This window comes from Protopterus annectens, chromosome 3.part0 (genome assembly GCF_019279795.1).
Source record: "Protopterus annectens isolate FY-2018-M chromosome 3.part0, PAN1.0, whole genome shotgun sequence".
NCBI classification, from domain to species: domain Eukaryota; kingdom Metazoa; phylum Chordata; order Ceratodontiformes; family Protopteridae; genus Protopterus; species Protopterus annectens.
Window position 1 is genome coordinate 1,927,929,769 of NC_056731.1, and position 25,000 is coordinate 1,927,954,768.

At 35.9% G+C, this 25,000-nt stretch overlaps 1 protein-coding gene across 1 annotated transcript in view; it reads left to right on the forward strand.

The window, feature by feature from the left end:
• The window catches only part of LOC122797191 (unconventional myosin-Id-like), a 2,023,191-nt gene that overhangs the window by 286,402 nt on the left and 1,711,789 nt on the right, over positions 1–25,000 (forward strand). The window contains exon 3 of the mRNA XM_044066013.1: positions 14,440–14,533. Within this exon, the coding sequence (XP_043921948.1) occupies positions 14,440–14,533 (94 nt within the window). The remainder of the gene's footprint in view (positions 1–14,439; positions 14,534–25,000) is intronic.

Consider the following 25,000-nt stretch of genomic DNA (forward strand, 5'->3'; position numbering starts at 1 on the left):
CAGGCAAAGGCTACCCATGTAACAGAATACTGAGGGCAGGGCACATTTGTCATCATGTGCACATGTGGAAAGGGGTGACTGACAGGTGTTAACAATAAGCAGTATGTCTGTGTGGGGGGGATACTGCTTAATACTTTGTGCGACTGTGTGATTCATGGATGGGGGGAATGTGAGGAACATGGAAAAATGGTAAGGGTGTGGGTGGTATCACCACTGTGTCATGAGTGGGAAGTGGTGGGAAGTGCTGATGGGTGTTTGTGAGTGTGCATGGACCCAGTCTCAGCAGATGATGCAGTGCTATAATGGGATTTGATGGTCAGATCTATAGCACCTGGAGGAGATCTTTTCACTGATCATGTGCTTACCCAACCACAGGGGTACCCTGTCCTGAGAATGTCATTGGCATGGTCCATAGCACTCAAAAGATGGAGTGCTCTGTGATCTGGAACAGCAGGATGTGCTACAGGTAGTGTCAACACAAACACTATATCTACATCCATGGCATCCTGTAGTGCCCTAAACACTAGATGGAGTTGTGGAGGTAGTGATGCTATGGGACCTAAACTGTGCCTTCCCCTTCTTATGGTGGCTTCCACTCCAGAGGTGAAAGTGGACCAGCCAACACAAGAATGGTGGTCATGATAGGTGATCATGTCAGGACATCAGCAGCATACAGACTCCCTACTCTGTCTCTATATAATGCTGCATAAATGAGCAAGGTCCTCAGTCAAGTTAACAACACACCATGGACAAACTTGACCAGCTGAGCCACAGCTGCATTATTCTCAGCCTTGTCCTGTAAAATGTCTTTGCAGAAAAGCTGAATGGTGGCTAAGAGACACTTCATTCAGGATGATACCCCTGGTCTGATGTGCAATGTGTGTCATCTCTTGCCATCCTTCTTATACTTAATGGAGCTGCATCAACTAAGGATGACAGTGCCATTGGGGAAGACAGTGCACCCTCTGCTGATGCATTGGGCACATCTATCTGCACTACAGGCACAGAGGCTGTGTCTGTGGAAGGGTAAGGGATACAGCTGTCACATTACCCATGTCTACCACTATCACAGTGACCTCTCACTGTGCTGAGATTTGGCCAATATCATTATGAAGTCCATATAGTTCTTAAATATCAGACATGCCTATGACTATGCTGGAGGAACATGAGTGCTCAACACTGTGAAAACACATAGGCATTGCCAGTTTATAAATGCATCTTTCACTAACACCCACAGCCCAGTTCATAGGTAAGTACTAGGTAATCAGATTACAGACCATTACATGCCTATCTAAAAAAATATGCGAAGTTCCCTCTAGCCTCATGTGGCAACACTAGATAGCTCAACCAATTGTCTAGGTTTACCTTGAAGGTAGCCAGGGTGGTACTCTGCTTGACATATAGTGAAAGTTTGTTCCAGATGTGAGGGATACAGTGGGATATGAATCTATCACGTCAATGTGTCTTACTTATCTGATGATGAAGGCAGTGTTGCTTTACCTGGTTATCTGAGGTACCATTGGTCCTGCAAAGGAATAGGAGGTCAAAGGGGGTTAGATATTTCATGGCTCAAAAAGCTAGACACAGGTCTCCCTGGAGGAGTCTGTAAGAGACTGAGTACAGAAAAGGGCTAACAGACTCTCATGATAACTAAGATTTTTGAGGTCACTGATCCCTTTAGTTATGAATGTCTAAGGTCTCTCAAGTTGAGTGACATGTTTAAACAAATGCATGTGAATAGGTACATTATATTCAATTATGGGTGTGATGAGATATGAGTAAAGAGGACTTAAGACGACTTCATATCTAGTGGTTTTGCCTTTGGAATTTAGGTAAGCCAGATAGAAGGCTTTCTCATCCACTGCAGAGACATGATGGTCAATTGATAAGGAATTAACAAGAATGCCTAAATTCCTTTCAACAGAGCATGGTTTCAAGGGTGCATAACCTACAAGGTAGGTTAAACTGGTTTGTTTATCAAAATGAAGTGTGCTACATTTTTTACATTTAATATGAGACCATTGTCCTTGTACCAATTGTTAACATGGTATATGCCATGCTAGAGCAATTGTGAGTCAGTTGAAGATCGAATAACAATGCTCAATTGACAGCGAGCTGCAACTTAGTTAACCACAGGCCAGGAGTGCAGGCCTGAAGGCCTGAGAAATAAATGCCAACTAGAAGAGGCCCCAAAATAGAGCTCTGTGGTACACAACTAGTGACTCTTTGTTTTTAGAAGTGGTACTTTTGACTCTAACCACATGGATTCTGTCAGACAACCCATTAGCTGTCCACTGCACAATATAAGGATTTATATTCAGATTTACAAGTCTGTCAATAGTGCCTGCAAGAGGAATAATGTCAAAGGCTTTGGCCAAGTCTAGATATGCTGTATGCACTACATGACCACTATCTACTGCTTCAGCTACCTTTTCAAAGTAATTAATGAGGTTAAAGAGGAACAACCTTTCTTTGAAAAAAGCTGAATTGATGAGGATGCACAATTAAGAGGATTTTTAATGTCCTTGTTAATAAGGTCTGAAATAATGCACTTTTTAGCTTTACATAGCAGGCTAGTGAGACAAATAGGCCTATAGTTACTAAAGTTTGTTGTTGGGCCACTCATGTGTACTGTTTACATTCCTGAAGCCCATAATATGGCATTACAATGGCCGTATTCCAGGCTTCAGGAATGTAACCAGTAGAGAGGTTTATATTAAACAGGTTAAACAAGGGTTCAGAAAAGCCATATTTGTCACTGATAATCAGGCAACCTGGTATGTTATTAGGACCCATGGCTGAACTTTTCATAGTTTTTTAGAAGACTGTGAGAATTTGTACCATAGTAATTATAGGGGGTAGCTGGGATTGTTGAACTTGTGGTACAGCTGTAACTGTGAGTGAAATAAAATTTGTACTACATTTGTTAGCTAGGATATTAACTATTTCCTTTGGGTCATAGAGTGTAGTATTATTGTGGACTAGCTTTGAACACTGTTGGGTGTTAGTTCTGAACTTCATGACATAGTTAAAGAAAGATTTGCAGTTACTTTTCATTTTAGTAGGTATTTTAAATTCATACTCCACTTTGAGCTTCCTAATGGTTCCCTTAAACTCTTTATTAGTTTGCTTAAATGTACTCTTAAGGTAGGTATAATGACATTTCTTTAAAGCATTAAGCAGTTTCTTTCTCTTGTTATATAATCTATTTATATGAGTATTTAACCAAAGTTTTTTTTAATTTCTCATTATATTTGGTGTGGATAGGGGCTGCATTGTCAATACAACTATTAAGTGGTAGTAGAAGTCAGAGTCATATATAGCAGCTTGAGCAATGAGATCCTTTGGGGGAGGATTACAGCAGAATTTGTATAAGTCATCAAGTAACTGAAGAAGGTTTGCTTTTGAGAAGTTCCTAAACATATAACTATTTACAGGGGAGGTGCCACCAGCTTTAAAGGAAAATGTGATTAAATTATGGTCTGATTTATCAAGACATGATGATACATATGGAGATGTGCAAGAAGTGCCCATATCTGTCAGGACTAGATCAATAATAAGCCAAAATACTGTGCTAAATTCATAAAAATTGATGTAGTGCACGAATGACAACTACCCAAATGAAACCAGGAAAATTTCTTTATTTAAAATGTTAAGCACTTTCATTCCTCTTGTTGGAGCTTCATCAGAACATTAAGCATCTCAATAAAATCACATTTAAATATACCTTACTCAAAATCACATGCTAAAACCAATCCAGTCATCAATCAAACTCAATTAATCAATTAAAAATATTAAGACTTATAATTATACGTTACAATGCTTTAATTTTAAAACAGAATTAATGGAACACATTTCATTTAACCCTGGGAAACTAGCAGCATTCAACTTCAACTGCCACTTCAACTCACATTTTTCTAAATGTTCCTCAATTATAAAATCCTGTGGGTCACACACTACCTGCTCCATTATTAAAAAAGCAAATTCATGGTCACTTTCACTTTTCCTTATAAAGTGCATTAGTGGTTTTGTGATTCCGAATTTCAAGTACATGTTCATATATGTGCACACTAAGTTTTCTGTAAGTTTTACCTCCATAAAATGCAGGGCAAAATTTGCATTGAGCCAAATAAACCACCATCTTAGAATTACAGGCAAAAATGCCCATTTATTTTCAATATAACATCTCTAATATGAAAATTATTTTTAATAATATATATGAACACTGGGAACAGTGACCACACTTGTACATGCCCTTAATACCTGCATATATATTTTTCTTAAAAATTAATCCATTACCTTTTTTCTAAATAGTTCTTGGTTCTATATGCCACACAGGGTTTATCACCTAACTTTTCCAACAAAACCCTGTTGCTCAAAAAAAGGACCCAATTTTTATACAAGACATCTGTAATGGCTTTACTATCCATAGTGAATGTAATAATAAAAAAAACTTGTTTCCCCCATATCTAGATTTTAAGGTTACCAAGTCTGAATGGCCAGTACTTTTTTTCCTGTTTGAAACATTTGTATACAAATTCTTGACACTTCCTGGAACAGATCAATGGGGTAGAAGTTCATAAGGATGATTTCTTACTGAAAGTGGATATTAAGGACTTCTATATAGTTATTCCTCAAAATATAGGGCTTGAGTGGTTTGGGAATTATTTATTAAGAAGAGGGAGTCAAACAAGTAAAAATTAACACCTATTTAGAAATGTTAGAAATTCTTTTGGTAAATAATTTTATATATTTCAAAGGAAATATATATTTACAAAAAGAAGGTGTACCAGTTGGATCTCTCTTTGCTAATATTGTAATGTTAGAATGGGAATTTCTATATGTAAACAATAGTGAATTTGAAAAAAATCTTGCAGGGTATAAATTAGATATCTGGACAATGTCTTTATTATATGGTGTGATAGCCAAGAACAACTTTATAGGTTTTTGGATTATATTAATAGTAGCACAGATTATTTTGTCTTTCTCCCACACTATTAGTAATACATCCATAATGTATTTAGATTTTTTTAGAGAAGGATGTTGTAGGTGAAAGATATTTGTTATGAATCTATTGAAAGCCTACCTATTCAAACACTGTGTTACACTATTCTAGCTCTCACCCATTTTATCAAAAGAGAATGGTCATAAAAGGCCACTTGGTAAGGGCCACACGTATGACTACTTTGGATATCTATTTTTATGAGGAATGCAATATATTGGGTATTATGTTCTTAAAAAGAGGGTAATCCTAAATATTTAATAAATGATATTATAAATGAGGGGTGACATCAAAAAGGGCTAAAGGGTATTTTATTCCATTATTAAATATACCTCAGAGTAGAATGAGTGTACTAAACAATGACAGCTCTATTGGGGCTTCCACAGTGGGTATGAATTCTAGTTATATTAATGCCTTAGTTTCCACTTATAGTTTGGACAGTGGAATTATTAAATATATTTTAAATAAAAACTGGGTGCTCCTACAAGAGAATATTAGTTTATATGAAAGGTAGATAAAGCACCAATTATTGCATATAAAAATGTTCTAATATAAAACAATTTTTTGAGAAGAAAAGTTTGGTACATAGAACTGTAGGTAATATGTCTAGATGTGGTAGACGCAATATATGTAAATATATTGTATGTGGTGCTGAATTTTGAATAAATAAAAGGAGATTTTATATGCATGGTAAATACAATTGTGAAAGCAAGGGAGTTATTTATTGTGCATTATGTCAGGACTGTCTAGGATTTTACATAGGTAAAATGGAACGCAAACTGCTTGACCATATTTATGAACATATTTATGAAATCAAAAAGGGAAGATGTACAAATGCATTATTTAAGCATGTTAGGGAATATCCTACCCATCATTTAAATTTTTTTTTATTTTGGAAAAGGTAGAGGTTAGTGAAAGAGGATGTCCATGGCCTGTATATGTAGAAAGACAAGAACTATTTTGGCAAATGTATTTCAATGCTCATAATTGACCAGGACTTAATGAAAATGTATCTATTACTCTGTTTCTGAAATTAAAATCTTTATTAAGATAGAAGTGGATGGTATTGTGTTTTTATTATGTGCCTTAACTGTACACATTTTTTTACAAAATACATATATATTTTTGGTTAAACCAGTTAGTGTTTTTAAATTGTTGTTGTGTTAGGACTTTAAATGACTATATTTCTGGGTCATGTAATTTAATTGGGTATTTAAGTGGCTGTTTTCAATGAATTTGTATCTGAAGAAGTTTTACATATTGTAAGACAAAAGCACTAACTTCTTTATTAAATGTTTAATTTTTTAAGAGTACTTATATGATTTGTGTTTTTTGGAAGACCTTCTATTCCAAGTCTGACTTGGTTTTAATTACTTTTGTGGTTTTAATTTGTTTTGGAGTTTGTTTGGAGTTTTTTCCTATTTGACTCAATAAGTGGTACATTTCTTCTCTTAGTTAGTACTTCTTCCTTAATATTGGAAATAAACTCAACTGAATAACCCCTTTTATAAAACATCTCGGCTAGAATGTTACACTCCTTATGTAACACATCATAATCAGATAGTATTCCTGCTAGCCAAACTAACTGTCCTTTTACTACAGATTCCTTTGATGTTGGGGTGCAAGCTATTAAAATGTAAAAAAGAATCTGAGAAGGTCGGTTTCCTATAAATGCTACACCAATACTTTTGGTTGACATAATCCTTTTGCAATTTGATATCTAGGTAAACAATTATATCCTTACCACAATTATAAGTAAATTTCAAAAAATCAACTGTATTATTGATGTATTCTATAAATTTGTTTAACATAGTATAAGAATCAGTCCGTAAAATGAAAATGTCATCCAAAAATCTAGTGTATAAAGACCATGAATCCTTAAATTCACTATACATTACATACTCATTCTCCCAATGGGCCATTACAAACTAATTGTGTTGAATTTATTAGTGGGAATTGTAGTCTAACTAAAAATACATTATTCAAACCATTGCATCCCTATTTCATGCAGAATAACAGAATGTAAATGTTCCACATCGATAGTTAAAACACTGCATCTGCATTAAATGGGACCTCATTCATTTTGCTTAAAAATGCCAAGAATCCTTACAGTTGTACAATAAATTTTCCATCCCTCCTTTAAAATATTATCTAACTATTTTGCTATAAAATAACTTTTACCCCTAGTTGCATCCAATTTATGTCTATGAGGTGGATTTTCTAGACATTTATGAATTTTGGGGATGCCAAAATGACTGCAATGACCAGCTTATTATTCACCATTTATTCAAACTTGTTTTTAGTAATTTGACCTTGTAACAACATGTCTTCTAAATATAAATCAGTTCTAGAATAGGTAATATTACCTTCAATTCGGGACACTTCTTCATAAGTGTCCTCCATTTAACAAAGTATTCATACACCCTGAATAATCCTCCTAATTCATAATCACCAGCCTCCTTCCATTACTCTGATGTTATTATCATTGCATATCTCATTTAAGCACATTAAATTCAATGCAGACATATTTTGAAATGTACATATATTTGGTTAAACTAACCTGCTGGAAAATTTTCTAGCAAGTAACTTTGCTCCCTAGCGGCTGGATAAGAAGAATATATTTGCTTCACCATCGAAGCTAATGTGGAACCAGAAACTAAAACTGTGCAAAAGAAAAGGGTTGTGCAGCAATACTTCTAATCCATGAGGTGACTGGCTCCCACGGGCCTTACAGGTAGCCACAGAATTTTTAGTTTTACTTTTTGAGGACTAGATCAAGGATATTCAGGCTCCAATTAGGATGGCTATCGATTTGTAAAAGAGTGAGTTGTAATGTTGAAGAATCATAGGACATGCTGATCATTGGCATTGTAGACCATCCAATTTATTGGTAGATAGTTGAAATGCCCTAGTAGAAAGGTCTTGGGTTTAATGAGAATTTCAACTTATATGTTAATATAACTATCATGCTCAAAAGGGGACATTGAGCATGTTCTATAGCTAGTTATGAGGTGGCAGTTTGTCTTGTTTATGGTAATTTAGACTTGTAGGAGTTCAGATGTGGTGTCCCAAGGAACATGTTTTCAGATGATGACATTCTTGACAAATACTAATACTCCCCCCACAATTGCCAGTAGGCCTGAAAACGTGATAGGCATTATAACCAAGAAGAGATGGAGTGCTTTCATTTTTTGAAGCCATGTTTCTGAAACTACACATATATGAATGTGTTCAGGTTGCAGGAGAACCTCAAGTTCAAGCATTTGTTTTTGTTTAGAATCCTGGCAATGAGTACAGCCACTCTAATGTGTTCCAAATTAGAATTTACTAGATTAGAATGTCCATCAGATGTCCTCTGCTTAAAAAAAGCACCATGGGGCAGCATAGGCTTTAGCCAGAATTCAAAAGACTTTCTAGGTGAAGGCCATTCCTGGCAAAGCAGGAAGGCTTTTCAGTCAGTTCATCCCAAGCTAACACATACAGGATCCGCATAGAATGACACCAGCCACATAGTCAATTATTAAAACCAGTTATCTTGTCTTTGAATCTTAGCATCATTCCGAGTGATGGCGAAATACCACTCAAGACAAGTGTCTTTCCTGCCTCAGACCCATGCATAGCAAGCTCAGTCATATCCTTCTGCATGTCCTCTGGGTGGAGCATCTAAGGTCATTCATCTCCACATGAACCACTGTCATGTTATACTCATATGTATCAGGGTGGTGGGATCTAAGAGCCTTTGTTACATTCAGGATCATGGCTTCAGTAAGACAGCTAACTGTTACCCTATTCTTATCCAGCCTGGTAAGAATGGTGTTCTTATGCCTTACAATAGTATCAGCTATCACCAAAATATTGACATGGATGCAGTCTCAGTGGGCCATAAGGGCTTGGAGTCTACACACTTGTGACTTTTAGAGATATGCATCCTAGTTGTGGATGTGCTTCTGTGTGGACTAATGTTTGATGTTTCTTAGTCTTTAGCCTAGTAGGCCTAGGCACTGTTCTCTTAAGAACCTCATTGTAACCTGGTTTAGTGGAAGCACTTTGTGCTTTATGTGTATATGGATTGTGCTTACTGAATGTGTTCTGAGGTGGGAAGATAGCCAACAAGTTATGCAAATCTGCACACCTCTTGCATACTAAATTACTCTGAGGCAGCAATGAAGAGTTTTCTGTAAGCATGAGACAGTTACTATACTGCCTGAAAATACCTATTACTAGCAGGCTGATTACAGAAAGGGGAAACAGCTGAAATTCCATACTGTCCAGTACACATAAAGGGGTGTAGGATAGATTAATAACTACTTTGGTATAAGACAGAAGGGAATAACTGACTGGTTTAGAAAAATGTAATTAACTAGGATATGGCTAAAGGAAAAAAAGCATGAGCTGTGACCACTGTAGTAGTCACAAGTACAACCCCCCCAAAGAAATGTAAAAGTGATAGACCCTGTAGGATCAATAGGGCAGTCAGTAATAGTGGCAACTTTAACCAAATAGCTTTATAAAATAGTCTGTTTTTGTTTCTACCTAACCAGTAAAAACAATAAACAAAGGGTTGTCTACCTCCCTGGAATCTGATCCAGTAACTGAGATAGATATGGATAATCTAAATTTGTAGTTTCAAATGCAGTAACAGTATAGCAACCAGCCAAGTAATAAAGATATATTACAAAGGTAACCCTGTGTTCCCTAGAGTAGGACTGTGAGCAGTAGCTCTAAATAGAGTAACTCTATAGTAATCAGTAAGAAGCAGAAATGCCGCAACACCAACGATCAAAAAGTGCAGTAAGTAACTGAGATGATAAGTAAATTTGTTTCTATATACCTAGTATGAGTAACAGGAGTCTATGTTTAGCCATCGAATGGAAAAATCACCAAACAACATTACATCGTAAATGCCATTCACCAAAACCTCATCATGTGGGGGGCTGCACCCTCCATGCCTCCACTAATTATATATGCTAACTCTGAGATTGCACTACAGTGGGAAAAGGGCAAATTTCCTTATCCCTACCATAATGCGATCTTACTCGAATGGCTTGATGAACAGCATGTTCGACGACATATGCCATTTGATGATTTTTCCATTCAATGGGAGGACATAGACCCAAGTAACAGACAACATTGGAGTATTATCTTAAATAAATCCAGTAGTGAGGAACAGTACCAACACAACAAGGATGTCAGTAAATTATTATTCAAAAGTAATGCCATTACAGTGAGCAAAGCAACAGTGAATAATTGTACAATACCAACAAGGTGCAAAAGAGCAATACTATTCAAACTCAATAACACAACAAGAGAATATAAGTGCATATTTCAGCAATGTATTCATGTGAGTGTAGTTTGTAAGTTAATAAGCTAAAAAAAGACACCATGATTTCCTTCTATGAAATATGGCGGTATAAAAATCAATCATACTAGTATAACAAAGTTGAGAAAAGAAAAGCCCTGAAATTTATAAATATAGGACAAAGAGGTTCCCTTCCCTATTGTAGACTAGGCTGTTTTGATACCTAATATAATAAAGACTGGCTGAAATGAACAAGCCTCCTAGTATTTAAAGTCTGTAAGACTTTGTCCCTGCAGAAACCAACTAATCAAAATGCAGTCAACATGCCCGCATAAACTAACCAATCAAAATCAAGCACTCCAATCACACACTTGAACTGAAGTTCAGGTAGCTGTCACATGGAAATCTCTGTTCTCATCAAAGGGTGAAACACTGCAGATCTAGGCCTAGAAAGCTGATGAAGTCCTTGTAGTGCTATGAATCAGCAGGCACCCAGATGGAAAAGGGCTTTGTACTCTTTTCCTCCTTCTCTGCAGTCTTCTTATCTTTGGAGTAGCACAGTGCTAAAGAACACTGAGCAAGCATCCTGGTATTTGAGGTCTATAAAGCTCCACCCCTGCAGAAGCCAGCCAATGAAAATGCAGCCAATGCCCTACAAAAACTGACCAATCAAAATCAAGCACTTCAATCCCTCACTGGAACCGAAGCTTAGGTAGTTGCCACCATACCTCTCAACTGTCCAGATTTCCACACAATATCCAGATTTTTGAGTCATATATTTGGCCTGCTCTTCATAAAATGTGTGGTTTTCTGGCAAAACACTGAGGACTGATGCCACTAAATAATGACGTACATTTAAATTTCAGACTTCATATCCTCCAGAAAATGCATGCCAACATGAATCCTGTTATTCTAGTAACTTTCTAAGTTTACAATACCAGTATTTAAAATCTGTCCCTATTTTTGGGTCTTTGCATTTTAGGCTTTGTCCAAATTTCATGTGCTAAGAGGATGAAAGGTATGGCTGTCAGGTTGTAGCCTCTGCTCTCACCTCAGGTTGTAGCCTCTGCTTTCACCAAAGGTTGTAATGCTGTAAGTCTGGTTCTAGAAAGCTGATGAAATCCTTGTTGTACAATCAATCAGCAGGAAACCAAATGAAAAAGGGCTTTCTGGTCTCCTCCTACTTCTGTTTAGTCTTCTTGTCTTCAGAGTAGCCTAGCACTAAAGAAGCCATGCCAGTCCATTAGAGATACACTTAGCTTCTGTTTGCTATCTGTGTGGTAGCACTAAGTGTGTTACAGCTTTCAAAGCTCTAAACAATTCATGCTCCTATACATTTGTGTTATTAATAGCACATGCAAGTAGCTGAGGCTCCATGTACTACAACAGCAACAACAACAAACATAAGTATGATTGTGTTTCTCCAGTCATAACTAAGTAATGTGTTCTTAACATGGATTTCTGGATTCACATCTCAAGCTTCACTTCACTCCATTCTCAAGGTGAATTTTTCGATGCCCATGTCTTGAATACATAACGGTTTGGTTACGGTTAATTACCTGATCATAATGGTCTCCATCTTCTTCGTAACGTCAGATCATAATTGATGAGTTCCAAGAACTATAAAAAGTGCTAACACCATGCAATGGCAAGACCACTTGCGGTAACTTTTTTGGAGGTAGAGCTTCACTTGTTAAACATAAGCTGAAGATATAGGCTAAAGGTTTGTCAATGTAATCTTCTCCTTGCTTAAGTATTTTGGGTGTAGGTAGTGAAGAGCTTGTGTTCCCCTATATGATGCAGTTTTTAAGTTGAATGGAGGGTAAGTAAGCATTTTGTGAAGCATTTCCAAAGTTAAGCCTGCATTATGGTTGCTGACATATACATTGGAGAGCATGGAACTCTGGCAAGTTATTATCTCTTATGGCGTCAACCACATCACAAGGTATGCAAGGGGTTATTTTACATTTGCAGGAGATTCTGTTGCTGCTAATGGATTTTAGGATGTTTACATTTTTTTAGGGTTAACAAGCTGAGCTGGGAGAATATTCTGGTAGTAAACCTAACCCGATTATTATCCTCTCTGATGTTTATGTTCTGTTTAAATGTGCATGTATTTTATGTAACTTCTTATTTTGTGACACTAGTTATTACCAGTGTAATCAGGGAATCTATCTTGGGCCATATAGCTTGTGTTTTTATAACCACATTCATATATTAATTTTTTCATGGGTCTCCATTTTAAATAGATCACTGACCTTATTGGATGCATCTGGTCAAAAATATGACTTGAGATAGATCAATAGATAGACATATTGATATATATACTAGATAGATAGATAGACTGACAGCTAGATAGATAAGCAGAAGGATGGTAGGATAAACTTTAGGAGTCAGAAAAATACTCACCATTAGTGGTAATTGCAGGTAGGGCAATTACCACAATGTTGAGAAAATGTGATTCAGAGACAGCTGATGGATGTAGTGAGAAAGGCCTCATTACTGACACATTAGCGTGACCCTAAATTACATACTACCCAGCACTAGCACTGTCAGAGTTGACAGTGGTAGTGTTCTCCCCAATGGCCCATGTGTTTTATTGGCAAAAGCACTCCTGCACATATACACAGACACACACTGTCACACACACACATGCGCATGTGCATGCACACACACACATAGTCACACAAAAATGCACAATCACATTCAGACTGCCATGGACACACACACACACACACACACACACACACACACACACACACACACACACACACACACACGGACACACACACACACACACACACACACACACACTCAAGAGGGGAAAACAACTTTGTTAAACTTTCCTACCTTATGGTAAGCCCAGCCAAGGTCTCCAGTAAATGACTTTGGTGTATATCTTAGTAATATTCTAAAGCATCAAGCTAATGTGAGTGCAGAGATGACCCTGATAAAAGAAATGGACATTTTAATCCACTTACAAAAAAAAGACTTGAACATATGTTTGCCTTAAATCTGATCATAAATATATTGATTTTCCTTGCATAAACTTTCTATGAATAGAACTGCTACAGATTTTCCTTCTCATTGTAATAATTTACACTGGAAGGAAAAACAACAGATGTATTTAGTCATTTAAATGTATTTGGTCAGCAAGGCTTTTGACACTCATTCCTGAATGAATAATTAATAGGTTATCTATTAAATACTTAGAAATATTTTCTGCATTGCATTATCTTACTTTATGAATATACATCCGTATGTATAGTGTGCCATCATTAATCTGCCTTTTTTAGTTATTGCCACCAGTCATGATGTATCATTCTGTGTTAATATTAATTCCTCCTGATATTTACTGGTGTTATTATGCCTCATCCATTGTACAGGCTATTTACTCCCTTGTGATGCTTTTATTTCACACATTGTTTCATTTGTCCTCCTAATTCTGTTTCACAATGTCACTTTGATGTCTTAACATCTATGTCAAGGTACATCTTGAGAGGTGTAGGCATTTTTTTGTATTTCAGGTAAGAAGTGAAACGTTACCATTATCGTGTGCACTACTTTTCTGTGATCATCTCCATAGTCATTGTGATTTAAAGTCATTTGTATGGATTTTATAACAATGAACAACTAGTTAGAACACTTGATTAACTAACCAGCAGTAAACTGCAGTACATAAACTCTTCCATAGTTCAGAGTGCAGTACTAAGGGACTGAAAACATATACATCATTACATTTAAAAGATATTAATAATAGTTGTTAAATTATCTCATGTATGCACTTAACTAGTCACATTATGGTCACAAGAAAATGAATTATTATTTCCTGCAATATTATTGTCTCCTGTATAACCTTTCTTATACAGCAAACTCAGACTGCACTGAGGATATGAAAATAGCATTTTCAGGGAGTTTCCCAAGTTTATACTGCAATTCAGGTTGTAAGTTGTAGCTGTTCAACATCCCTGCTTGTATATTTTCTGTTTTCATGAGTCTGCAGAACTCTGTGTGCAAATAAGTGCACTAAGAGATAATGAGGAACTCTGCATTACTGTCCCATACATTTAAAACATCGTATGATCCGTGCTTTAATCTACAGTCAAATATTTTTAAAATGCAGGTTTTCTTTAATTAGGTGAAAGTGGCGCTGGGAAGACAGAAGCTAGTAAATACATCATGCAGTACATCGCTGCCATAACAAATCCTACCCAGAGGGAAGAAGTAGAAAGGTGAGATTTTACACTTCATATGCACGAACACTTGCTATTTCATGTTAATGCATTATACTTCAAATCAATCATGGTACAATCTTTAAAAGATTCTGTCTGTAAAATATTTTGCTTTATATGTCATACTCTTCATAAATTATAACTTTGTAAAGAAGTATCATAAATTAGGTTATAAGTATCTGTTGTAAATATTTTAGTTATGGTTGGGTATCATTTTGAAACTTATTATTCATATATTAATGTTTTATTGTTAACATTTTCAATAAAAACAATTGAGAAAAAAAAATAATATATTTCTTATTTAGTAAGTGATTAATGCTGAAGGTTAAGCACCTGTTAGAGCAAATTATTGTGCTGTGGAAAGAGTCATAGCAATAGTCTTTGTAAAAGATTAAACACTGTCAGGATTGCTGCAATAGATTGAAAATGTTAATTTAGGGATTATTTATAATTACTATTATTATTAATAATAATAATAATAATAATAATAATTAAAAAATAATTATTATTGATTAGTTAAGTAATTAGTTATATGATATAGTTCCACCTTCCAGCATAGCTCTTAGCCAGTAGTTTTAGGCGCAAAGCCCACTAAAGTACTATAACTTAAACCACGGTGACACATACCTCTTGTATTAATCTCAAGGGAGACAATGTTTTCTTTAAACAAATGAGGAGACTATGCTGTATTTTATAAATAAAAAAAAGCTAGTCATCCCATTATTTAAGCCTTGGTATTTGCATACAACAAAATACATGTAAAGTGGCTGTAAATATTTTATTATTAATATTATTTATTTGTATTTGTTAACTGGGGAATGCACTGATCTGCAGAAACCTTTTTCAGATTCAACCTGGAGTGTTGTCTGGTTAAGTTGTAGCATACTACACAATTTCTTTACTAGCAGATTTTTTAACAGGTTACCAGGATGTAAACTAATCATGTGCTCTGATTTCATGTACTGTTGCACAGGTAAAATAAAGTCTACATGCTGGCAGAAAATCACCTCATATCTGCTTCTTCTTTATTTGGCTTCATAAGCCAACTGTGACATATTGCTAGAATCTGTTCACTTTGAAACTTGGTGTAGCTACAGCCTCCAGAAAATGTCTTTGTTTAAAGTAATTTGTCTGAAAATTGAAAATTGTGAATTTTGAAATTTAAGTTGCTCATAACTGACAATGGAATAGTTGAGAATTTTGAGAAGGTACAATATGTCACATTTTCACATGTTGCGGTAGAAGCAGTGAACAAAGTGTATGACAGAACTGATTTTTGTGAGCGAGAAAAGGCAGTGTAACTGTGATGAAGCACAAATTTCACAGTTATTGATAGGCTAAAACTGATCTGCTATTTGTTTTTCACAAGGCCAAAAGGTCCTTTGGCAAAGTATTGTTGCATTTGTTAATAAGTAAAGAAGTGAGCCTAAACAGTGTGAGTTTGAGTTACATGATTAACTTCTATTAGGCAGACTTGTGTGTAGTATACTAACTATTCAGACAATAGAAACATATTTAACGTTACTCTAGAAGACTGTTGAACCACTGAAATTACATTAAATAAATTAAGTAGTTAACAGATGAATCAGAAGTCATTAAGATTGCATGTGATAAGAAAGAAAAGGCAAGCATTAGGAAAAAAAAAGACATGACAAACATGCTTATGATAAGTATTGCAGGAGATCTGGCTATAATATGAAAAGAGAAAAGTTTCTGCATTGGGTCGGTTATACAAGAGCTGTCATAAGAGAAACCATTTTGTTTAGATGTGCACAAATTCAGAAAAATATGCAACTGAAATAAATCCATGTGTTAGAAGAAAAGTGTAATAATTATTAATTAGTGGGCAGTATAAGTGAGGAAGGTGTGCAATAAATGCCAAACTGTGAAGCTGGGAATATGTGGGAACAAAGTGATCAATCTAACATCTGGACTGAAAAACTCAAAATAATTAAGAGTGTTAAGCCATCCCTGCTCTGTAGCATAGAGGAACAAAGCCCTGTCTATATTATAATATCTTATGCTCAGTTAGTGGCCATGGGCTGGAGAAGCTGGTATGGAGAAGAGTGATGAGGCAACAGCTTATCTTATTTCTCATAAGGTGGGTTGGACACAAATGACTGTTGTGCACACTTCATGCTAGGATTTCCAGTGGAGACTAAAATAAGACAGAGAAGCTTACTTGCATAGGTTAAGGTCTTCCAAGGTGCATGTACAGTGGGGAACTTAGGGATAAACAGGAAAGCTCATTCTGCAGATAATTGCAGTACCCCAAGGTGCTCAATAGTCAGAAAGTTTAGAGGGAAAAAAAGATAATCTGAGTACTTTGCTTAAGTTAGACTGTGGCAGAGTGTAGCTTGTTTTTGTCCAAACTTTCAGTTTGAAAGATAAGTTAAAAATTTCAGTGCACAAGTTGTTTATTTAGTCAGGCCATCACTACTGGATCAGAATATACTTACTTGCAAATGTTAGAACAAGAAATGCAAAATTTAATTTCAGATAATTACAGCAGAAGCTTCTTTTATATTGGCTTGCTTGACTTGCTAGAGGGTTGGAATGATGAAAAGAATTAATGATCCACATGTGAAGTGATGATTTGCTGCATAACTATGAAGATTTATTTCTTTGTCTGGATACTGACCAGCTGTGTCTCCTATTCATATAGATCCTACCATAATCCTACAATAATGGAGAAGCTAATATTGCTTATTTTATTGCCAGAACTGGATAGGTTGGGAGTTGAAACCATATACCAGCATGCATATGTTCAAAATAGATGTAGTACCACCTGTAACATGATGTTCTATAAGAATATAATAACAGCTATGAATGAAAGTTTGTGCTGTGATGTAATTTATATATAACTAAAACCAAATAAATAACGGTGTTGGTTATAGAACGGCTTCTTTATTTACTGTTAAGTGCTTTTCATTTGTCTCAAATAGCAAGCCTCATCAGACAACAAACAACTAAAACCTTCCTTCTTATATACTTAAAATGGCGTAAATTCCTTTACAAACAGGAAGTGACATATTCAGTACTTTTTAAAAAAATATGACTCATATAAAAACTTGTTACTAAAATACTGATACAATATCTAATCATTTAAGCTAACATGCTCCATGAATAATTATATTGCAGACAATAAATCATTTTTTATATATAAACACAAATATTCCTAGATTAAATGAAAAAATTACTACATCCATCATACTAGCAATGCATTTTCTAGGAGACCCAATGATTAATAAAATAGTGATTGCTATATACTCTTGAAAATACACAATATGAATATAAGCATTTTAAGCATCCTTTAAGAATATCAGAAAGGATTTGTAACAGGAACAATAATAACAACTCTAATTGGTCTAACAATCAAAATTTTTATATTCCTTCCAGAAGGAATCAAAGAGGCAGGGGTGGTTACCAGGGTGAGCCAGGTTCAGAGGTTACAATCGATAACCATGAATATTGAATGTAATGAAAGTAATGTCACCATGGTGGATGATTTTTGGCACAATAATTATATGACTGATGTTTCTCTTAATATTATCAGCAATAATGATGAATGTTCAGTCATTGACAAAGCAGATGATGGTATGTATACTAATTGCTGTAATAATGATGGATTAAATGTACAAGTACAAGGCAATAATATTCTTAATGAGAAGCCTAATATAGTATTTAATATGGCCCAAGACTTCAAGATGTATAGTTTTCTGATAGTAGTACTGATGAGACCATGGTTAATTTGTTGAGCAAAGGTGTAACAAAGATGGCTTATGTCTTAATTGATTTAAAAATGTTTTTATGAAAATTAAATTTTAGAATACTTTTTGGTAATGACGGTAATAATTTCCAGCAAGATGTGCTAAGGATTAGTAGCATGTTCAACCCCCCTCCGCATCCGGTTTTGGCGTTATATGAAAAAATATGTGAATTGGACATTAGGAATGTATTGACTAAAAGGAATAGCCATTATGAAAATAAGAACAATTTAACTAAGGAAGAAGAGCAGATACTGTCATTCCTAAAACAACAGAATATTAGAATAATGAAAAAGGATAAGGGAGGGGGTTTAGTAGTGATGGATGTACTTGATTATAATGCAAGAATCAATCCCATACTTAATACTGATACTTATGTAAAAGTTAGTAAAAATGAGTTAAATATAGCATATAGAAGAATCAATGTTATGCTCAATGATATGTTTTTGGAAGGTAGGATAGATATTGACATATTCAACTATTTGAATATGATTTCCCCTACTATTCCTACCATTTTTGGAGCACCAAAAATACATAAGGAGATTTATAATCCTCCCCTTCGTCCTATTGTAATGGACGTAACTCAGTCACTTATGCTTGTGCCAAATTCTTGGATTATAAGCTAAAGAATTTTTTAGAAAAACAAGCACAAATTTGTAGGAACTCATGGAATTTTTTGGAGTTAATAAATTATACTGTATATTCAGATGAGACATTGTTTTAACTGTGGAAATAAAATACCTTTTTTCTGTCATCCCCCATCAGGAGGGTATTCAGGCTATAGAAGAATACCTTTACGAACAAGGTGTACCACATAATGAAGTTAATCTGTATATTGATTTATCTGATATTGTTTTGCAAAACAATTATATTAAATTTGGTGATTAATATTACCTCCAAAACGTGGGGGTTGCCATGGGTTTCCCATGTGGCACCATCTTTACAAATCTAGTAATGGTAGTATGGGAGAAAAAGTTTGTGCTTAATGGCAACTATAGTGAGTATATCAGCCTATATTTGTAATACCTGGATGATATTTTTATATTATGGAAAGGGAGAGAAGAGATGATTGGTATTTTTTTGTCCTATATTAATAATACCAGTGAAACTTCTAGAGTTCATCAGCATGACCCTCAGTTTTTTGTCACTCGTACATGTTACGGTGGTGGATTTGTTTTTTGAGCCTTGCCTAAAAAAGGCACTATTGGGGTGGCAAGAGCCTTTGCCAGTATCCTGAATCGCTGGGGTGCCAGGTGCAAGCCATCTCTGGCGAAGCATCGAGGTTTGTCGAGCATGTCATCCCAGGCAGACAGGTACTGGATCCTCTTTGAATGACACCAAAAACTTAGCCAATTGTTGAAATTTATCATTTTTTCCTTGTACTGAGGTATCATTCTTGGTGAGGTTAAGATGCTTTTCAGGGCTAGGGTCATACCTGCCTTGATTACATAATCAGAGATCTCCTCTGTGTCTCTTTTCATGTAGTCCAGGGAGGTACGTCTCAGGTCATTCACACCAACATGAACAATGACAGAGTTGTATTTGTACTTGTTGTGAAGTGACCTGAGTGCGTGGGTAATGTGGCAGATTCTGGCACCCAACAAGCAACTGACAGTGACCTTCTCCTTGTCCAGCCTGGTGAAGGGGACATCGGTATGCCTGACTATGAAGTCACCTATTGCACGTGTGTTTGGTAAGGTGTTTTGCCTTAAGGGCTGTGGTTGTGTGGCACACTAGTTTTGCTGGTTATGTGATGATTGCGGAGTGTTGGTGGGTGTAGGTTGCTTGCGTGTCTGTTTTGGAGGTCTCTGTTGTTTCCGCAGATTTTTATTTAGAGCCTCCGAATATGTCTTTATGTATCTATGTGTGGGGTTTGCATTTGCATGTGTGGTGGGTCTATGTGTAGTAGGTGGAGTGTTGTAGGTTGGTATCTTCTCCTCTTGACTGTTAATTCCAGTCGTGACTGGAGAGAGCTTTGCCTCAAGTCTAGCTATGTAAGTGCATCTCTCACAGATGCTGGTGTTGTGTGGTAGGAGGAGAGGGTTGTCTGTGTACATGAGGCAGTTGTGACATTGCCTCAGGATGTCCAAATTCATCAGGTGCACAGGAGGACACACTGGGAGCTGACTCTTGGACATGCCTGAATGGGTTAAGGAACTATTCTTGTTTGCCTGGTAGGGGAGAGTAGTTTGACTGTTCCCTACAAACAACAGTTGGGAATTGAGTATAATAGTTTTAGTGCTTCTGTCTCTTATTGAGCCAAGTGCTAGTCAGAAAACTCTGATTTCAGTGCTAAATCGGATGGACTGGCTAGTACCAAGGGAAAAAGTGAAGAGCAGACTGTGTGGAGCTGGGGATAGTTTAACCCTAGCTAACCACCACTGCACTATGCGCAAATCTGCGCAAATGCATTTTTTATATCAGAAAGATTAAAGAGATAGAAATTAGCCCAAAATGGCCAATAAAACTACAGTTTCTGGGCAGAAACCACTCCTCCAAGGACAGGTAGGCTGTTCAGAGCTCCCCACTCTCACTGGTGAACAAATAAACTTCCTTTTTGCCCAAGTAAGGTATGGCCAACCACAAAATCTTAAACACAGTCCAGGTATCAGCAGGTATCTGAAACTGGACTTTTCTAGCTTAGTAAGTTGGGAAAATAGCAAGTTTTTTTATTTTATTTTCAAGAAAACAGTAGAAACAAATGCAAAAACACTTTTATAGTGAAGTAATGGCTGTCACACTTGAGTGGGAAGCCAGTAACAGTTACAAAATATAATTTACATCAGAAACAACTTTTTTAATGTGCAGGCACAAATACATGCAATTTCAATGTAAAATGAGCATTCTGAGAAGCAATAAATGCCAGAAAATTAGAGTTTAGGTGGAAATAGCAGTAAGCAACAAGAATAACCAAAACAAATGGTACTTAAACACTCCAAAGTCTCTCCTTTTGTCTCTCTGGCATTGTAGGTCTCTGCAGGACACCGGGGCAGGATCTGCTGAGCTTTTGCAAATACAAAAACTGCGCAAAGAATAATAATAAAAAATATAACATTATTCATAAGATTTTCAGTTTAGGTTTTGCTTAGCATGTTTATATTCATATTGTGTCTTTTCAAGAGTATATAGCAATCATTATTTTATTAATCATTGGGTCTCATAGAAAATGCATTGTCAGTATAATGGATGTAGTAAGTTTTTCATGTAATCTATGAACATTTGTGTTTATATATAAAAAAATGATTTATTTCCTGCAATATACTATTCATGGAGCATGTTGGCTTAGATGATTGGATAGTGTATCAGTATTTTAGTAACAAGTTTTTATATGAGTCATATGTTTTTTAAAAAAGCACTGAATATGTAACTTCTGTTTGTAAAGGAAATTACACCATTTTAAGTATATAAGAAGGAATGTTTTAGTTGTTGTTTATTGTCTGATGAAGTTTGCTATTTGAGGCAAATGAAAAGTGCTTAACAGTAAATAAAGAAGCCGTTCTATATCAAACAGTGTTATTTATTTGGTTTTAGTTATATAGTTTGTGTACCTTTTGGTTCGTTTATATGTAATTTATATAGACTGAACTTTGATTTGATAGGGTCGTACATAAAACGGGTCTATATTATGTTATTGAAAAGGCTGTACAGCGAACACCTTTTCATTGACCCTTAAACAGTGAACTGCCAATTAAGTGAACGGCCACATCAGCGATGTTTTTCCCACTGGGAAAGAAATTGCTTGGCCATCCTTGTGAATTTGCCCTTTTTCACACTATAGTGCAATCTTGGAGTTGGTATATTTAGTTAGAGGGTTTGTGAGGGGCAAAGCACCCCACATTGGTAGGTGCAGGGTCAAAGCCCCCTTACTTTGTAATGTTTGCAGTGATGTGTTGTTTTTGGTAGGCCAAGCGATATTTTTTCCCTTGGACAAAAATCAGTGATGTGGCCATTCACTTTTATGGCAGTTCGCTGTTTAGGGCGTGAAAAGGCATAGGCTGTACAGCCTTTTCCATAACATAATATAGACCCACATAAAACACTAATCAATAAATTAGAACAACTAGGGATCAATGTACTCTTGATAAGATGGGTAGCTGCATGGCTTATAAATAGGACATGGCAAGAATCATACAGCAATTGGACAGTTGAAATTCTTGGTCACAGTCAGAGTGCCCCACAGGGCTCTGTCCTAGCCCCATAGTTGTTTAGATTGTATCTTTCAGATCTATTTTTTTCATCTGAGGAGTGCTACGATCTGTGTGCTGAAGACTTGAAATTGGCTAAACTAATTACATGTGTTACAAATAAGGCATGCCTGCAAAAGAACTTGATTAAATTGATCATTTGGGCACATGAGAATATTATGCTGATAAATATATCAAAAACTAAGCATATAAGATTTGTGAGACATAAACTGAAAGTTGAATATTTAACAGAAAGGACTGTACTGACTATGTGTCAAGTAATTCACAATGGGAAACCTGAAAAAAATATTGCTATGCGCATATGTCTACAAGATCCGAAAAATAAAATCTGTAAAGTGAAAACGTTATCTGCTCTGTAATACAAAAGAAACTGCTACTGGCATGCAAGCTAGATGCCAATCAGGGATGTTGATAAACTAAATTTCATGAATAAAGTCCCAGGCCATGCACTTTCAATACTATAGCAAGGAAATACAGATTTTATTTGTAACCAAAATATTTCATAGAGTTGAACTACTATCAATTGAAGGGCTTAATTGTGTTGAAAATATCACTGACCTAAACTTGAGTATGGAATAACAATATGGAAACAATATTAGAAAACAAGCATGAGTAAACTGGAAAGAGTACAGTGGAAATATACCAAGGGCATCATGGATGGGAAAATTTAAGTTATTATGAAAAACTAAAATATCTGAACTTGTACAGTGTCTCTTATAGATTTCTAAGAGTAGATGTTATTCAAGTATGTAGGTCATTTAGGGACAACTAAATCTAGGAATGTTTGGGATTATCAAAAAGTACTAGAGAATCATCAGATAACCTATGCAGAAGATTCTAGATGAATGAGAAGTGTTGTGGTTCTCTGACAGAGCAGCTGATGCGTGGAACAGACTACCAAATTACACTAAAGCAGGTACTAGTTTAGATATTTTTAAGAACAGCCCGGACACTTATTATGGGAACAAGTGTTTTTGGTATATTGGCAAGCCAGAAGGGCATTAATGCCTGTGCTTGAAATATTTGTATGTATGTATATTTTGCTATGGGGTTTGATTAAAGTGTTTGTCAGAAAGCTAATTCAGATATTTAATGCAGTGAGATGATACAACCTTAATTTGAATAAGGTTAAAGGAAAGATTAAAGTTACAGAAGTATAATATAGGGTCATGCTTTAATTTCACATGTATTGCACCACAATAATGAACAGTTCAAAGCTGTTATACACATGCTGTCACCAGATCACAAACAAGCACTGAAGACAGTTTTGGTCATGTTACAAGAACTTTTGAAATTTGTTCTGAGAAATAATTTGAGTATGAGGGAAAAAACAGACCACAGCATGTATTAAAGTATTACTGTGTGGTTATAACAGTTACATTATAAATTGGTGCCAATCATAATAATGTTATTACAGGTTATGCCAGTCCAAGCTGTATTGCTACAGTGATTCTGAAAGAAGGAAACAGTTGTTTTTGGTCAAAGGGAATTTACTGGCTATTATTAAATACATGCTCATATTAAGAAGGGGTAGTTTTCAGATGTGTGTAGTTAGAAATTGTTTTATAAGAACATTCTTTGAAAGATGTTCATGCTGAGATTGCTCATAAGTCATTACAGAGAATTTCAAGTAGTCATTATTCAAGGCACAATCCAGGTTGCAGAGAATGCAGCAGTATTTTCAGATATATGACCTGAGAGTGAGTTACAACCAAATGAGTGTGATACATATATTATAGTGTTTATAACATACTGATTGTCTCATTAGTGATCCAGGTTGTCCATTTGTGCAATTACTCCTCACTCTTTTTGGAGTGCCAGTAACAACATCAGAGAAGGTATACAACAATGCCCAAAGAAATATGTGCAGTGTTACTAAGCATGTAGTAAAAATGCATTGTAAGTATGTGGGTGATTCCAGAGGGTCACTGCACTATCATCAAAATAAGCTATACCAGATCCCTGTGGTTTGCATCATCATGCATAATGTGACACTGCACACCACATGCAGAACAGTTGCAAAATCACCAGCATGAGGTGTAATCTATATCTACAAATATGAAGTGAATTCTACCTTACCAAGATATCCAGGGAAATAATTCAGCCAGTCAAGTACTCTTTACATGAGTAACACACTGATACAGCAACTGTGTATAATTGCTCTTTGTGACATTGACCACTGCCAACTGATGTGTTGTCAGTACCCCACATCTGTAACAAAATGCATGAGGTGTACCCAGCTGTTATGAGGAAGATGAGACATATTCACAACACCTGGAACTGCCTGCAGGAGTTATGTCCTATCATGAACTGGCAAGACATTTTCAGACAGTGTCCCAGCAGTTGGTAAAGGTCTACATGATCATGGTGAAGGTCCTTCATTACTGCGTGGGTTTGCAGCCCATGCCAGCTTTGATGATGCTGGTGTCTACACAGCCTTTTGCAGGACTGTAGAACAGCCGCTGCACCTGTTTTACTCACAGTCATGGTACATT